This window comes from Ahaetulla prasina, chromosome 1, assembly GCF_028640845.1.
Source record: "Ahaetulla prasina isolate Xishuangbanna chromosome 1, ASM2864084v1, whole genome shotgun sequence".
In the NCBI taxonomy this organism is placed as follows: domain Eukaryota; kingdom Metazoa; phylum Chordata; class Lepidosauria; order Squamata; family Colubridae; genus Ahaetulla; species Ahaetulla prasina.
This window is the reverse complement of record NC_080539.1, coordinates 198,278,446-198,297,177: the sequence shown is the minus strand read 5'-3', so window position 1 is coordinate 198,297,177 and position 18,732 is coordinate 198,278,446. Positions and strand designations below refer to the sequence as shown.

Here is an 18,732-nt window from a genome sequence, read left to right as displayed (position 1 = left end):
GTTAAGGATCAGTGGTGGATGGGCTGGTGGACTGTGGGACAGAAAGCAACACACTCCCCTGGGATTTCTGCTGGGTGGATTGGCACATGCTGGAGACCTAGTGAATAGGCCTCTATTTGGTTTTATGTGGCCAAAAGAGGAAACTGCACGGGATTCTCTCGTATATTTAATTTCAAAGCTGCGATATTGTGCCCAGGGTAGAAATGTAAACAAGCACTCAGCATTTCCTAGACGAAAGGTAAGACTACGAGTGCGCTGCATCAATGGCATTACCAGACCCCTCCCTGCTTCAATCGAGTAGTAGGCACACAGGCGTAGACAGCGCCCTGTCATACGACTCACGCACCTTCCTCTTACGTAGTCCAGATCGGGCCCTGTCCCTTTAAGCCGCATCCCCCCACACCCCCAGACCACGCCCCTCAGCCAATCAGGACGCTGTAGCGGCAGGAACGGAGTCGATGCGCCTCCAATGGGAGAGGCCGGTGAGGCTACTATTGTTGATGAGGCGGCCGGAGAAGCCTCACGAGTGTCTCCCCGTGTGTGAGGATTCAGTGCTGGTGTGGGGGAGGGACCGGGAGGAAGGTGGGGGGTTTTGTTTGCTTCCTCGCCTCACTATTACTACTGATTCAGCCTCGGGCAGCCGCCCGGAAGAAACCAGGATGTCTTCCCAGCCGCGCGTGAGGCGCAGCGGCTCCCCGACTCCAGCAACCTCCGCGGGGGGAGGGGGAGCCGCGGCCGTGGCGGCCACTACGACGGCGGCGGCGGCGGCAGGCGGGGCAGCTGGCACCAACAGCCGCCTACAGCCCATGCGGGCCACGGTGCCTTTCCAGCTTAAGCAGCACGGCAGCCCCACGAGGAGCGGCGGCGGCGGCAGCAGCAGCATTCCACGAGGGGCGGCGGCGGCGGCGGCAGCAGCAGCAGCAAACGCCCCACTCCAACCGTCGCCGCCGCCGCCGCCTCCCTTGCCTTCCGCGCGTGCCGCCAGCCCCACGCGATCGATGCTTGGTAGCGGCAACAACGCTGGCGCGCGCGGGGCCAACACCAATCTTAGCAGCAGCAGCAGCAGCAACAGCAACAGCAGCAGCCCGACCGTGGGCACGCAGACGCTTCTCGGGGCGGGCGTCTCCGCCACGGGGACACCTTCCTTGTCCTCTTCCTCGGGTTCCGCGCGCGGCAGCCCCACGGGCGGGGGAGGGGCGCGTAGCAGCCCCCCTCGCCTGCCGGCGCCGCCCCTGCCCGGTTCGACGCCCTCGCCTTGCTCGTCCCCGGTTTCGCCGCCGGTGCCTGAGGGCAGCGCCTGTGCCGCCGCCGCCGCCTCTTCAACGGGAGGAAAAATCCGGCATCGCCAGCGACGGCATTCGCCGGAACAAAACAGGGCCTCTCCGGAGAGGAAGAGTCCTAGTTCGCCTGTTTGTAAAGGTGAGAAAAATGGGGGTAACGGTACCCTTTCGGCGGGCGAACGGATTTGGGGCTGAGCCTCCAGGATGGTACAGAATCGCTTGTCTTTTGTATCCCGGAGTTGTAAGTCCCAAGTTCTGCAGCCCCGCGAACTGACCACGAGGCGCTAACTTTGGGCACTTCTCCTTCCCTTTCTGAAGCTGTCCTGGGGAAATTAAAATTGGAGAGGGAAATCTCTTATTTCCTCTCGTTTTGTTTTTGGGTGAACCTCCGACGTTCTCCTGCCTAACTGTCTGAAATGTCTTCTCCCTGCTCCCATTACCTTTCCTTCCTAATTCTGATGGTCCCTGGGAGGGAGGGTGGGTGTGATGGTATGCCACAACCGGCAGAAGTAAAATGCTGTGAAACGACAAATGTTATGTCTGCAAAGACTAAGGGAGATTACAAGTACATGTCTCGACTTGTCTGTTTTTTAAAGCAGATATTCATAGCTATTTTTAAATGTATGCCCAGCTTTTCTGTTTATATAAACACACAAGACTTGCAATCAAACATAGTACAAGAGTTTCTTACAATGATTAAATAATAAATCCTAGCCTAGAGATAATAGTCTTGAAGAATTTGTCTTGATTTAATGTCTAAGAGTGACATTGGTATGTCTTTAAGCTTTATTTTGTCTGATCTCTGAGAACACAAAAGACAGCTATGCAGCAGGAGAAAGAATCAATAGCTACTTTGGGGCTCTGTAAGATTTTATCCTTAGTCCAGGAGGAAGGTAGGTTTATATAAAACAGGAATAAGATGAGATATATGCAAATAAAGGTAAATAACTAGCTTCAGGAAAAAATAATAATGTAACTGTCATCTACAAAATTTGGCAACAATGTTCTTGCTTTCATTTCACTGAGTAAAAATGCTTACTACAAAGGTTACAGGCAATAATAAGGTCTTGCTAACATGTATCTCCCACATTTAATTTGATATGCACCCTGGAAGCTAGCTGTTTACCTAATATATTAATGAATGTGTAGAAGAGGTGATCGTTCTTTATAAAATAAGATTAAGTGGTTAGCTTGAAATTGGTACAGTTTCAATTACTACAAAATAGTAATGTAGATTACCTCATTGTTTTGGGTGATTGATGAGTGCCAGTTTCTGCAAACCAGGGAAAAGTTTGCTTGTACTCTACAGCTCCTACCCCTGCCACAAATACCACAAATAACTATATGTTTTGTGCCTATATTAAACATACTTTAAAATGGCATGTTAATGTTTTAAGGATAGGTATTAAGGAGGCCTATGCTGCTATCATAGCTCATTTCCACTGAATTTTAAATACACTGGGCAATCTTCTGTTACTTGCTGAAAAGCATGCCTGTCCTTGGTTAATTCAGTGCAATTTTAAATTTGTTCATAAATAAACTGTGCTAAATTCAACAGTACAGAATTGTATCTAAAGTTTTTTGCCCTACTCTGCAAGTGACTAAATTGACTTTTTATTGTCAGTTGCTATGGTCTTTGGAAACAGTGACTGCTTTTCAACCCCTCTTCATTCTTGAAGAGAAAGTGATATCTGAATTTTCCAAGTGAAACAATGTGGCTATTAGAATGCCTTTGCTGGGCAGGAAACAAGAGAAGATTCAGGTTTGAAGAGGCCAAAGTATAGTGTTTTATGGTTGAGAGCATTTGGTGTAAGCAGCCTGGGAGTGAATTCTTAAACTGATGACATTTGTAATGTTGCTAGACAGCTTTCCCACAGATTATAGATAATCTAAATATAACTTCTTATAACCTCCTATAATGGTGCCAAGAAAACTGTATATGCATAGCAGTAATTTGTAAGTTTGGGTCTCCAGTGTTGGGAACCCCATCAGGAGACATTCTTTTGGTTACTGGAAAAGAGGATATACTTTTTACAAATCTACATGGTGGTGGTGATGGGCCCAGATACTTCACTTAAGAGCATCAATAGATTCAGGAAAATAACGAGATAAAAATGAGAAAGTGTTTTAGGAAAATAAATCTGTAGAATATTTATAATGAAATAGGACTGTTCAAGAATTGTAAACATATAATAGAGACAAATGAAGTTAAAGGAAAATAGAAAGACTTTGCAGCCTTTAAAGAATCAAGATTGCAAAATGTCACAGACATTTTTCGAGAGAATTTATTCAGGAACTGACTGTATTAGCATAGAAAAATTATATATGAGGGATAATAGATTGTGAGCCCGTGTTTATATGAAATACTAACTTCTTGTTATAAAATTGCAGGCAAACAGGTAGGTTAAAGACCTAACAATATTATATCAACAAATATGTAGATAAGAGAAGGAGAGGAAGGTTTGGAAAGTAAAAGAAGGTAGAAGAGGGAAGAGTGTTAAAAAGGGGGGTGGTGACTGGGCAAGCCCGACTAATTGTATATAACTGTGCATTGGATGAATTATTTGATATGATTGTAAAAATAAAACTTAAAAAAAAATTATATCAACAAATATGGAACATGAATATTTGGCCAAAATATTGGAAAATATAATGTATTTATCCATACTGAAGAAGACAATATACAAGTTAATGAACTATTGCACCAATAGTGTATTTTTGCTTAAGATCTTACACAAAAGAATAAAGCCATACCTGGAGAGAGGAAAAGTATGGAAGTAGCTTTGAAAAAGAAATACCAGTGGGGCACAGCAATAGATCAGATGGGAAAAATAAGTTGTTTTATAGAGCAAGAGAAGAAGTGTATCTTTGGTTTCTTGACAGTGGTCTTTATTTGTACAGCATGTGGCATGCATTAAAGCTAATGAAAATGCCAAAGTAATTTTATTGTTTGAGAAATTTATATAAATGAACATGATAGGACCATAAGAACATATTTTGGAGAATAATTCAAGCCAGGAAAGAGTGTGAGAGAAGAATACATCTCTGTTTAATTTTCAGAGTGATTATATTATGGCAGAATGGCAGGATTGGAAGAGATGTCAGCAAAAATCAAAATTGGAGGCTGAAATAGTAAACAATTGAAATATAAAAATTTGTCACATTTCTATTCCAAATAAAGATGATTTACAGGACCTTATGCAAGTAAAATAGAAAATAAAAATCTAACATTTTAGTGGATGTATAGTTGATGACAAATGTGGCAAAGTATTTCGTTTTCTTGAATTCTGCAAAATATAACAGACACTGGAAGATTAATCTAGAGGAAGGCAGTAGCAAATTTAGGATCATAAAGGATAAAGAAAGGTGTATGATAAAAATCAGAATCAGTAAAGCAGTAGCTTTTCCTTTGAAAAATGGAAAATGAGAAAGAATGAGATAAAAAAAGATAGTAGGTACCAATACCTCTGGAACCATAATTCAGAGTTGTCTAAGAGTACCATGAACTACAAAAAGAATCAATCTGTCCTGAACAAATAAAGACAGATTACTTGAGTCAATTATCAGAAAGCTGAAACTCACACTCTGTGGGCCTTTCATGTGTGAATCAATGGCTAGATAAGCATTATGTACGGCAAAACTAAGGATAATAAGAAAAAGAAAAGTAGATAAATGCAATTTAAAAATTCCTTGAATAATTCCGGAAAAGCTGAAGTTTTTTTTTAAATGCACTTATTTTTACCTGTCATATGTCTATAGCTATATTTCTAGAATAAAATCTCCCCAAACTATTGTGTGACTAATTCACATTTTGATATCCTATTTTATATCTAAGATCCCACATCCAGCATGGTGGGTGCACATATATGTATGTAAACTATAAAATAGTATGATGTAAAACATCTGTCAAGTATAATCTTTGAAGAATATTTCTGTGGTATAACTTAAAATGATTCTTAGAAAATAACTGTAGTTCACATGCCAAAGAAAGAAAGAAAGTTAAAACCCCAAACCCAGCAATACAAACAAATTGGAGTAATAAAATTGAATACAAACAAATTGGAGTAATAAAATTGAATACATTTGAATGGTTTAAAGAGACTAAGTTAAGAAGATTCTTTGTCTTCTGTTAAATGTGAGTTTAGATTGTACTGTATTGTAATCACTACAGTAAGCAATATAATGTTAAAATTCTGAATGTGCTTATAGACCTAAAAAGATTGAGAACTCATCTGTTTCCTTGTCTTGAAAAACAAATATTTGAGTGTATGGCTGGGTATGAATTTTTGTAAGCATGCTTGCTATCTTGCTGAGTGTTTGCCCTTTCTTAAGATGAGTTAAGAAATTTCTTTAAAGAGCTATATTATTATTTTTAAAAAGATGTTTTGTCTATTGATAAAATTCACTGCTACATTCATGCTAAAAATTGAAAATGAAAGCTATAATTCTATGAGAGCAGGATTTCTATTTGTACTCTAAATGTGTACAAACAGGTATGGAAAACTAAACAATATATTGAAAGAGATAACTAGCACCAGAAGCAGTAATTTAAAACTATAATAAGATACATAATAATTTGAAGAAACAAAAAGCAACTAGAGATCAGCTGGAACTTATCTGTAAACCTCCAGACTCTTTGAAGATAATGCAGAATATAAATATAACAGGAAGTTAGTTTTGATTTTTTGTTTTTTGTGCTGCCTTTTGTTCTTTAAGACTTTGTAATGTCATCCCTTGTTTCTTTAAGCTTGAAATTTCTCCAGGGTTGTATTGGAAGATACTAAAACAAGATTCAGAGTTCAAGGGGTGGTAAAGTTTATATATAGTGGTTGGTTAAAATGTTTACAATATTCACTTAGACATTGTATTTTGTAGACTGAAGTTCTTAAACATCCTTGTTATATTCATATTCTTTGTCATTCATCTCTGAAATTTAAAAATTTAAAAATACTACCCTGTTAGTATTTTTCCCAAAATAAGACATCCCCTGATAATTAGCCCAATAGGGCTTTTGAGCACATGGCAATAAAGCCAAGCACTTATTTCAGGGTTCAAAAAAATATAAAACAGGGTCTTATTTTTGGGGAAACACGGTAATATTATTCACTGTCCCCCCAAAATAATTATTGCAGAATTAGTCATTGCATATTGAATCAGTTTTGGAAAGTTTTTTTTAAGTGTCAATTTTTTTGCTTTAACGCAGCATGCTACAAAATTGAATGGGAGAAAGGTGCTTACTATAATTCTCTGTGGCATCAAAGCTATCTTTGTTACCAGTCTAGGTATTTGAGATTTGTAGAGTATCTTCTCAGGAGAATAGATGGATCATAATGCATCTGCAAGAGTAGTGGAGTTCTGTTTCTTGTTGGGCTTTTGGAAGTCGGCCAAGGTTTAAGCATAAACCAATCTATGCATAATAGAATTTGAAATCTTGCTGATATGCAAGATTTTTCTGTGGGAACACATAGTCTGCAAAGAGCACATCTGCATCAGATTCAAAGCTCATCTACTGTCTTCTTCCATTGTCTCTAATACAACACTTCAGTGCAACTTTTCTTTCTTATGTGGTGGTTCAGTGCATAGGAAGTTGGTTTGGGGATAGATTTCGGTGTATGATTGTTAATGGGATATTGTCTAAACCAGAGACCAATCACAAGCGGTGTACCTACAGCAAGATTAAGTCCTAGATCTTGTTCTCTTCAGTGTGTTTGTAGATGATACGACAGAAAGATTGCTAGGTAAAGTTAGTCTTTTTGATGAAGACACAAAGATTTGTAAAAGAAATGACATTATTGGGGGTATTAGTAAGATGGAAAATTATGTGGTATTGCTGGAAAATTTGTCAAAAATGTGGAGTCTGCAGTTTCAATGTTTCTAAATGTCTTGCACTTGGGAACATGGAAGCTTCTTATGAAATAATGTGAATAAAATTGCTCTCATCATTTCTGAATTGGGTGCTATTTGAAAATTCATGACCTGATTACTGTGTCAATAAACCTAATGATATAGAACTAGCAATTGCTTCTGTGAGAGAGAAGGCCTTCTGTACTTAGTGATTCCCATATTCTACAGTCATGTGACTTGGTTTAATGGTTTCTTGAATTATATTTGTTTTCTCATTGTTGAGAAATGGGTGTATCCTTCTTGTCTTTCCAAACTTGTCATCAAGGATATAGGTATTCTTTGATTTGCGCCCACAATTGGGACAAGAATTTCCATTGCTAAGGAAGGTGGTTGCCATGCCCGATTTTATGACCTTTTTGTCATAGTTAAGCAAATTACTGCAGTTAAGTGAATCATGCCACGTTTGTTAGGCAAAGCCAGCTTCCAGCATAAACGTTGCTTGTAGGAAGCCAGCTGGGAAAGTCATAAATGGCAATCATATGATCTTGGGATGGTGCAACCATCATAAATGCATGCCAGTTGCCAAGCACCCAATATTTGATCATGTGACTGTGGGGATGCTACAACATTTGCAAGTGTGAGGACCGATTGTAAGTCACTTTTTTCCCAGTATTGTTATAACTTTGAATAAGTTAGTCACTAAAAGCATAGTTGTAAGTTGAGGACTACCTGTACTAGGGGGAAAGAGAAACAGAACATTTTTTCTTTAAATGCGGAAATGTATTTAACATAGTATACTATTGACTATCTGACTCCCTGGATAGTATACAATGGATTTGTCATCCTTTTTGTCTCCTGAAATCCTAGCTTGCTGTAGGTATGAAGATTTGTTAGATTTTATTAATGATCTTTATCTAGAAATAATAATTATATTATAATTATATGAATTTTATCATTTGAAAAAAGGAATGTCACTGTATGTATTAGTGCCTGGAGAATAAATGGAGAAAAAATAAACCAGTAAGCTGAAATAATTATCAGAAGTTTTTGTTGAATATGGAATAAGATAGGACTAATTCAGATGTCTAGGAGCATGTTTAGCATTCATTTTTTTAAAGATACAATTTATTTGTTTGTGGGCCTCTGTGCAAAGATTTATATTTTGTGCCTTTCAATAAATCATGTGGTTGATAAAATTGGCAGTTAAGAATGCACTTTTGCTACTGCTAAACAGATTTGTAAGACTAAGAGTAGGACAAAAACGTAAGACTGGATCTTCAGGGGTTCTACTGTGACATTATGTAAATTGCAGAGCATGTTGTTGAATTTTTCCATATACACGAATGCTGTATAAATTCATAAATAGTACTTTTCAGCTAACTTTCTTATTCCTGCTTTACCAATCTACCAGTCTGAGTTAGCTATCCATTCAGTTATGGGTGTGAGAGAGCAGCAGCTGTTCACATCAATTTTGGCACTAGATTATATTCAAACTGTTCATTAGCTATTATGCCTACTATAGTGTCAGAATTCATGTGCTGGCATATTATTCAATCTGACATGCATTTGGCAACTTGAAGTAAAGAAGCTAGTTGGTTAATTCCTGTTGCAACCAATGGATCAACATTCAACAGTTCCTTCACTTGTGGGGAAAAAGTTAGGAAAAAATGTAATAACATGATGAATGAAGGAAAGGGTAGCATTTTACCTGATTAGATTTTGTTCAAGTTTATGTGCAGTAGTTTATCCATTAAAAGGTAAATGAGTCCCTGCAGATTGTACTTGGCTAGTCGTTGCTGACTAGTGAGGGTGGTGCTCATCTCCGATTCAAGGCCATTGAGCCAGCGCTGTCTGAAGACATTTCAATAATCACATGGCAGCATGACATCATGGAGCACTGTTACCTTCCCTTTCAAGTGGTACCTATTTATATACTCACATTTGCATGCTTTCAAACTGCTAGGTTGGCAGGAACTGGGGTGAGAACGGGGGCTCATCCCATTGCGTGGCACTTGGGTCTTGAATCTGGACTGCCAAATTTCCAGTTGCCAGGCCTAGTGTTTTAACCACTGCTCCTCCAGTTTATCCATTGCCCTGTTATTTTTGAACCTGAAAGCATGTAACCCAGATGCTATGCAAAGAAACCCATTTCTGTTTTTGCGGTATAAGAATAGAAGCATTGACGCTACTATGAGGAGGGACATATGCTATTCAGTTCTTCTGCCATGAGTTTATATTTTTCTTGATATGCTATTTTATAAATTATAATCAGAATAGAGAAATGTTTTGTCTTAATGGTTAATTATAAACATTAATGAAGCAGATGATTAATAAAGCATGCCACATGTGGACTGTTTTAAAATTATTCTGAAATTGACTCTGTGCTATAGTTTTATGATAGCAAAGCCATAGACTGCTCCATTTTATAATAATGGCATTCTCTACAGTGGCAACCTTCTTATGGAGATGACCAACACACTTCTATTTTACCAGCTTTTAACAGCACAAACAAATCAATTATTTCTCAGCTGTTATTTTTTAAAAATACAAACATCGTGTGCATTTTCTTGTAAAAAGTAATCTCTGATAAACTTTTTATACATTTCAGAGAAACATTGGACTAAAAGCATATTCTTTTCTGTTCATTTTTTTCAGAGATACAACTCAGATAGTTTTATTTCCATAACAGGATTTTCAGGATTACCAATCCTCCCTATTCTAAATACAGTCAATGTTGCAGAACTTTATTTATTCATTCATTTATTCAGATTTATATAGCCACTTGCTCATTTCATCTATATAACTTTGGGCATCTTACAAACTATTAAAACAAATATAAAAACAACAAAAAACAAGGTAAAGCAATATAAAATCATATAGAAGTCATCATAAATGCACAAAGCTCACAATCCTGTTCATCAAAACAGTCAATATAGCCACTCTACTGGCTGCATCACACTCATTTGTCACCATGCCCATTGGCAAAACCATCTCTTTAGGTTCTTGTGAAAAGCCAGATTGCATGTAATCCAAGGTTAGTTTTCCCAGACATGGGAGCAGGGAAATCCAGGAAATAACTACCTGAGAAATGATTTTATGTATTTTAATGAGCTTGCTCATATTATATTAGTTAACCAAAACTAAAACTATAAAGATGCATTTGTTTTTTCCTAGATGAATGAATATGATTCTATAGTGAACAGAAAAGACATACACTTTTAATTGATTTCCACTGCATTTTAATATTTGAGTATAATTTAAAGACTATATTGTGTTGTGATGAAACATACATTAAGCAAACCATGTTATTTGTTGATACTACTTAATTTTTAGTTCATACAGGATGTCAATGAATTTTTACCATAGATTTTTTTTCTGTAGTGTAATTGTCTGTCCAATTAAAAATATTGAAAAATATTCAGGAATATTGTGTAGGGAGCTAACATGGATTCTGATTTCAATGCCTTTGTAACTATATAATCAATATATATTCATCTGTATGGTAAAGAGGATTTTATAATCACATTTCTTTTTTTGAGAGGAGAACATTAAACTGAGGAAACACTGAATAGTTTTGTAAAGATTGGGCATAGTGAAATTTGGCCCAATAAAATTAAGACATTGCTCAAATGCCACTACTGTTCTCATCAGCCCAGCTGTTGTAACTGCTATCTTGAAGCAAGTACATCTCTTGTTATGTAGGTCACATCATGTGAAGCTAGCAGCTGGGCAGTTGTGGGGGAGGGTATGAATAGCAGAACTAAGGTGAAATGATAATGAAAATACTGCATGGAGACAGATTGTATTTTATGAAATATTTTCAGACAATCCAGAAAATGATATGAAAGAAAATGGATTCAGAAAAAAAGTTTAAAAATATTTCATTGGTAGAATTAAGTAAGTGTAGTGCTACCCTATCTAGGTAGTAACAATCCAGACACACACACACACACACACACACACACACACACACACACACACACACACACACATTAAAAGAGCAAAAAAATTGTTGCCATCTAAAGGCTGTTTGGAGTTCTGCAGTTCATATCTGATAACATTAATTAAATAGGGTTTGATATTTGCAGTCTTGAAACTGCACATATATTTTGGCATTTGCTTAATTAATCTTTGTATCTGTAATTAAGAATCAAGATGGACAGCTACTGACACATAAAGGTAAAATATTTCTGGATACTATGTAATAAATTGAGCAAACAAGCCTCAAGATTATACAATAATGAGAAATTTACAGTTGTCTGAAGTATTATGTGACAAGCTCTGTGCCCTTAATATGAAACCACACAATAGATTTCCGCTATGCTTTTATGTTTCCAAGTTGCCTTTCTATATATACCTTCCCTTTAATAAATTAATGTGATGGGCCATCCATTAAATCTAAACATCTGTTGAATCCAAATGAAATTTTACATGTGTGCTTTGTGTATGGTGTATGTACAAAATAGCAGATGGGATTTAGTACATATACAAAAGCATATGATAGTTGGAAGTCTCAAAAACATATGTTTGTTAAAGCAAAGGTTTATTTTACAAACCGAATATTAATTTCAGTTTCAAAAGAAACTGGGGGAAATGAGGAAATGTTAATTGTCTTGTTAAATGTATATGTCTAAATCAGGTCTCTGTATAAATTTTTTCAGTATTGTGGATTTTTTAATGTATATGTTCAGAAACAATGGCTTTGATTGAATTGCTATAATCAATATTTTAACAGAGAACTGATGCAAAATCAGTTTTAAAATTGCATTAATAAATTTGCCTATGTATACTGGATAAACAATTGAGTGTTAGCAAATACGTGGTTCATTCAATAGTTCAATTTAGATATCTGAGTGTAGTACTGGCTGGATTGATTTTTCAAGTGAATTAGATCTCTGTTCTAAATTGTAAAAAGATAGAAAGAGCTGTACGACAAACTTATCTTTAAAATATGGTTCCTGATAGGTGTATCACTTATGTACTAAGTGTGAAATACCAAAGGTGGTATCTGCCTCACTTGCACTACCTGCTGTGGCTTGATGAAGAATCCAAGCCAAGAAATCAAGATTATGGTACATTGTTGAAGCCGAAATAGCAGACCCAAATTAAGATCCAAAGTTGCATAAATTGGTATTGAAGTTACATGATCCAAGGATCCATATTGCAGCAAAAAATCAGTGTGTTGGGAAAATGATACATGCAGTAAGAGGTACCCAAAGCCATTCAGTGAGTATACAAGGTGTGACAATGTTTCATATCCTATCTACAGGAGATAGTCTTCAGAAATGAGAGTATTTGAAGGATAAGCAGATGAAAGTCAAGCTATAACTTCTCAATAGGTGGTACCTTCTAATTTACAAGTATTGAAGGAGTTAAATTGTCATCTATAGAAATATGCTCATCTGTCAAATCTGTCAAATATCAAGTATTCCATGAAAAGGAGTGATCAGGCAATTTTTGCATTGAAAAAAGAAGACAAAATCACACAGTACTTGACAGGCAGATATATTGAGCTGTCTGAATCTGTTGCATTGATACTTAGATTTCAAATTCATAAAAGGAAACCCATCAATGTTCACTTTCAGGTATACCTTCAACAACAGCGTCAAGTACTCTTGAGATAATGCTGCTATGCAATTAAATAATGATATGGCAAGAACACTTTAACAGAATTCATGGATCTTTGCAAACGGGATCCATTTGCAAAAACACTACTACTACTACTACTACTACTACTACTACTACTACTACTACTACTATTATTATTATTATTATTATTATTATTATTATTATTATTATTATTATTATTATTATTATTATTATTTTAACTTCTATACCGCCCTTCTCCCGAAGGACTCAGGGCGGTTTACAGCAAGATAAAAAGCAAGAATAAAACTGATTCAATTTAGCTTAGAATAATTAAAACTCTAATAAAACACCCCAATTAAAATTATTAGGCCAGCCCTGCGCGGGGGAACAAAAATGTCTTGAGCTCGCGTCGAAAGGTCCGGAGATCAGGGAGTCGACGAATCCCTGGAGGCAGTTCGTTCCAGAGGGCGGGAGCTCCCACAGAGAAAGCCCTCCCCCTGGGGGTCGCCAGTCGACATTGTCTGACAGACGGCACCCTGAGGAGACCCTCCCTATGGGAGCGCACTGGTCGATGGGAGGCAATTGGTGGCAGCAGGCGGGCTCGTAAATAACCCAGTCCTAAGCCATGGAGCGCTTTAAAGGTAGTAACCAACACCTTGAATTGCACCCTGAAGACCACCGGCAGCCAGTGCAGCTTGCGCAGGAGAGGTGTTACATGGGAGCCTCGAGTTGTTCCCTCTACTACCCGCGCAGCCGCATTCTGGACCAGTTGGAGCCTCCAGGTGCTCTTCAAGGGGAGCCCCATGTAGAGAGCATTGCAGTAGTCTAGGCGGGAAGTGACGAGGGCAAGAGTGACCGTGCATAAGGAATCCCGGTCTAGAAAAGGACGCAACTGGTGTATCAGTCGAACCTGATAAAAAGCTCCCCTGGCGACGGCCGTCATATGCTCTTCTAAAGACAGCCATACATCCAGGAGGACGCCTAGATTGCGGACCCTCTCCATGGGAGCCAATGTCTCGTCCCCTACAGTCAGCGATGGAGTCAGCTGACTGTACCGGGAAGCCGGCATCCACAGCCACTCAGTCTTGGAGGGGTTGAGTCGAAGCCTGCTTTTCCCCATCCAGACCCGCACGGCTTCCAGACACCGGGACATCACTTCAACAGCTTCGTTGGGGTGGTTAGGGGTGGAAATGTACAGCTGTGTATCATCAGCGTACAGATGACATCGCACCCCAAACCCATGGATGATCTCACCAAGCGGCTTCATATAGATGTTGAACAGGAGAGGCAAGAGAACTGACCCCTGTGGCACCCCACACATGAGGCACCTCGCGGTTGAACTCTGCCCCCCTGCCAACACTGTCTGCGAATGGTCAGAGAGGTAGGAGGAGAACCACCAAAAAACGGTGCCCCCCACTCCCAACCCCTCCAGCCATCGCAGCAGGATACCATGGTCGATGGTATCAAAAGCCGCAGAGAGATCTAATAGGACCAGGGCAGAGGAACAACCCCTGTCCCGGGCCCTCCAGAGATCATCCACCAACATGACCAAAGTCGTCTCCATGCTGTACCCAGGCCAAAAGCCGGACTGGAATGGGTCCAGATAGACAATTTCATCCAGGTACTGGGGGAGCTGTTGCGCCACCACACTCTCAACAACCTTCGCCACAAAACGAAGGTTGGAGACAGGATGATAATTATGATAACTATGTGAATATTCCAAGATTCTCCAGAATTTTTAAAGCCATTTTTCTAGATCACAGGTGTCAAACTCACCGCATCACGTTGCCATCACATGACATCGTGACTTTTTTCCCTTCACACTGGTGTTGCCATGACTTGCATATGACTATAGTGACCAGACGTCCTGCTTTTGGCGGGACAGTCCTGCTTTTTAAAAATTTGTCCCGCGTCCCGCGGCGTTCTAAAAAAGCCTCGATTTTCACCAGGATTGCAAATGACGTGTCCCAAACAAGGGATTAACAGGGTGGGGAAAGTTGAGGGGCGCCTCTTGGCTCCTCGATTTGGGGAGGAATGAAGGCAAAGGCTTGTGGGGGGGGCACTTGCAGTCATTGGGGAAAAGCCTGTTTTTTGAATTCCTTGTGCAATTTACTTTCGAGTAGCCTCGCCAAGCGAGGGAGGGTTTGGCTCGGGTGGGTTTGTTTATTTCCTGCTGTTCGGCCCACCTCCACCCAGATGGGAAGTGGGGGGAGGGGGAGAGGAGGGTGCCGCTTTCCTATGAACCGCCCCCCCTCGGTTTGGCTCGTCCCCTGTTCCTAGCAACTCGTCCACTAAACGTCACAGCCTGGAAGGGAACTTCGAAGCTGTTTTCCGTGCGCAGAATATCCTGGCTGGCTCCGTTGTCCACCCCCACTCTCCCCCCCTTGCCGGTTTCTTAACGCCCCCCCTTCCCCTATGGGGGAGTGGGGGGGGTGGGAGAGCAAAATCTCAAGAGGCATTCTCTTCCCCACTGTAAGGTTCCTGCCTCGCTTGGGGGGAGATGTTTAAAAATAAAGCCAAACGGTCTCTGGAGGAGGAGGAGTGGGTGGGGCTCTACGATGCAAATCAAAGCTCGGAGAGGAGACAAGCGCTCGGGTGGGGGGGAGGCTTGAAAAGGGGAGTGGATGAATCGTACGGGAAGGAGAGGGGGAAAGACTTGGGAAGCTGGCAGGTGGCAGCTTCGCATTTCCAGCGGGGGAAGTAAAGGCAGGAGATCCAGGCTCGGCGCTGCATGAGCCTGCAGAGATGTGCTTGCGAGCGCCACAACTTTCCTTTCCTTTCCTTTCCTTCCCTTCCCTTCCCTTCTTTTCCCCTTCCCTTTCCTTTCTCCTTTCTTTCCTTTCCTTTCCTTTCCCCTTCCCTTTCCTTTCTCTTTTTTCCTTTCTTTTCTCTCGCCTTTCCTTTCTCCTTTCTTTCTTTTCCTTTCTCCGTCCTTTCCGTTCTTTTCCTTTCTCCTTTCTGTCCTTCCCTTCCCTTCTTCATCCATTTATTTCCTTTTCCCTATCCTTGGGGGAAAGGATTCTCCTCTGATCAAAACAGGCCAATTGATAGAATAATCCAACCCGGGGAGGGTGGATTGGGGAAAGGCGAATAAGATATTCGGGGGGGGGGTTGCATTTATTCATTCCACGCGCTCTCAAGCGTCAAGCAAACATTCCACAGATAAATAAATCCCTATGGAGATTCTCAGTCATTCAGGTCATAGATGTCCCAAAGGTGTTCCCCCTCCCACGCCCAAAAAAGGCAACTGGACTAAAGAAGAAAGTCAATTTGTCCTTTGGCGGGGCGGGAGAAAAACTCTGCGATCCCACAGTTAATGTTTTCCGATTTCTCTAGATTTTGACGGGTGGGGTGGAGGACAGGTAGCTTCACATCTGGCGCACCAAACCCACACACCTTTCCATAAACATTCGTGGTGTATATCTCTACATACATTTTCTGCCTGGACGGGTTGGCTGAACTTTCCCACGCTTGCGCGCGCGTACACAAACACACACACACACACACACTCGCGCGCTTCCCCTCACGCAGCAGCCAATTGGCAGCCAACCCTTTGAAACCGTCCTTGTGAAGCAATCAATAGTCTGTTCAGCTGGCCATCGCAGCACAGAAAGAGAAATTATTAAAAATCGAACAACCAAACTCTTCTTCCCCGCTCTTTCCAAATTCTAAAGTATTTCGTAAAGGTGAGATTTTGGGACAAAAGGTCGGAAAGCTGTCTCTCTTGGAGCCTTTTTTAAATATATACATTTCTTTTTTGCATTGTCCTTGGAAAATGTCGAGAGAGGGAATGAGACAGAATATATATCTATATATCTCCAATTTTAATAATCTTTTTTTTAAAATACTCCGCTTTTTATTCAGTTAAGAATGCCTGTTTCCCTGGCTTGGCCTGATTATCACCAAATTAAGTTTCCAAGTCTCCAAATCAATTTTTCGTAGTTTTTTTTAAGTTCTTTTTTTTTTTCTCAGCCCCTTATCTTTTTCCGAAAGCGTTCATCACCAGTTTTGAATTTCTCCAACACAAAATCCCGGCATCCAACGGACTTCTTCAACCCTCTGCGTCGTAGGCATTAAATTAAAGATCTCCCCCAATGAATCCCCAGAAATAGGTTTGATCTTCCGCTCCTTCCAAACAAACTCCAGTTTCCTAAATTACCTTGGGCCGCCCTTTCCGCCCCTCCCTCATCGCTAAGCGCTCTTCCCCCCCCCACTTCAAATGATCTGCGATCAAGCGATTCATTTCATTTCAACCCTTCCGCTTTTGTTTTGAAAGAGTGGGGGGGAATGAGAAGGCCGGAAGCCACCTCTCCTCTGTTTCAAACAGGTCGTTCTCCTTTTGCTCTGACGACCCCTTGTCGCCCCTCCCCCCTTTTTATTTCTAAAGATGCCGCCTTGCCCCACTGTTATTAGTGACAACCATATTTCGTTTTTTAGCTTAAGAACCGATTTACAACTGAACCAGAACGAATGAGAGATAGTAAAAAACAAAAACAAATGGAGAGGAGTGAGGAGGAGGAGGAGGAGAAGGGAGGGAAGAAGGAAGAAAGGAATAAAGGGGCGGAGGAGGAAGGAAGGAATGAAAGAAGGAACAAACAAAAGGAAGGAACAAATGAAAGAAGGAAGGAAGGAGAGAGAGGAAGGAAGGAGGAAAGAAAAAAGGAAAAAAGGAAGGAAGGAAGGGTCCTATACAAAGGATTGAGTTAAAAGTCCCTACTGGGGGCTGTGAAACCTTCAAGGTTGGGACCTTAAGGGGGCATCAGTTTAATGCTGAAAGACAACATTAAAGGTCACCATTGTAGTCCATCTATTGAGGTTCACCCCAGTCTCACTTTTCAGTCTCTTAGCTACCTTTGTCTGATCCCTCAGAACATGCAAACCAGACAGAGTACAGGTAATCTTTGATTTACAACAGCTCACTTAGTGACCGTTCAAAGTTATAACAGTACTGAATAAAGTTACAATGGCACTTAGTGATTTATTACCACTTTTCACAGTTATAATCTTTGCAGCATCCTACACACTCTACTATGTAATATGATTAATTTAAATAGTATATTTTGGATGTTCAGTAGTAGTAAATAAATAGACAGGGAAATTGTATCTGATTGAGACCTTTGAGGTGAGGAGAGGCCAGGCACCCTAACCTTTGACGTGAGTGACATCAAGCTGGCCACACCCACCCAGTCACATGACCACCAAGCCACACCCACCAAACAAGCCACACCCACAGAACCGGTAGTAAAAAAAATTAGAACACCCCCTGCCTCCCCCCAGGTCAATGATGTCCCACTTTACCAATGTTAAAATCTGGTCACTATACAAATGACACATCCATCCTGCCGGCCACCAGTTTGACACCCCTGTTCTAGATCAAGTGTATACTGTGTCTCCACCAAGTTGTGACCTCTACAACTTGAAACTACTTCTCCATTACATAAAGGTTTCAATGTCTTTCAAATAATTGAAGACACATAATAGAAAAATCCTTCCATTATTCAAAGATGTCTGCAAAGAGAAAGGATTGTTGCAAGTCGATGATCATTTGCAGCAAACCATGGAAGATGCCAAAATAACAAGAATCCCCAGAGCAATGAGAAATTTGATTATTGTCTTATTAACAAACACTGAAATCAACAATCCTGTGACAGTTGTGGAACCAGTTCAAGAAGTCTGAAGATTTCCTATAAATCAAGAGAACTAATATTATCAATGAGAGGCATAGTGAATATGCTGTACTGTATTTCTAAGATAAACTTGTAAAATTTGAAAAGCTCCTAAAGAATATAATTTGCTAAAACCAACAAATTGATACAATTAATTCAAATTTGGTAATCTGGAATTATTGCATGAAGTGCATGCAGTACAGCAGACAGCAGGAATTTGTACTACACAATGAGTCCCTATTGAACATTGAGCAAAGAGCAATATATAACTATGGGTGTAACTATTTGCAAAGCAATCTTTTATTCAATAGTTTTCATTAATGTCTATGGATATTCTCAGTCATCCAGGTCAT

The 18,732-nt window shown here is 40.1% G+C and overlaps 1 protein-coding gene across 2 annotated transcripts in view; it reads left to right on the top strand.

The window, feature by feature from the left end:
- Nucleotides 1–443: 443 nt before the first annotated feature.
- The window catches only part of FAM117B (family with sequence similarity 117 member B), a 37,345-nt gene continuing 19,056 nt past the window's right edge, over nt 444–18,732 (top strand). For both annotated transcript variants that reach the window (XM_058186990.1, XM_058186982.1), the window contains exon 1: nt 444–1,419. In XM_058186990.1, coding sequence (XP_058042973.1) covers nt 459–1,419 — 961 coding nt within the window. In that variant the 5' untranslated portion in view covers nt 444–458. The remainder of the gene's footprint in view (nt 1,420–18,732) is intronic.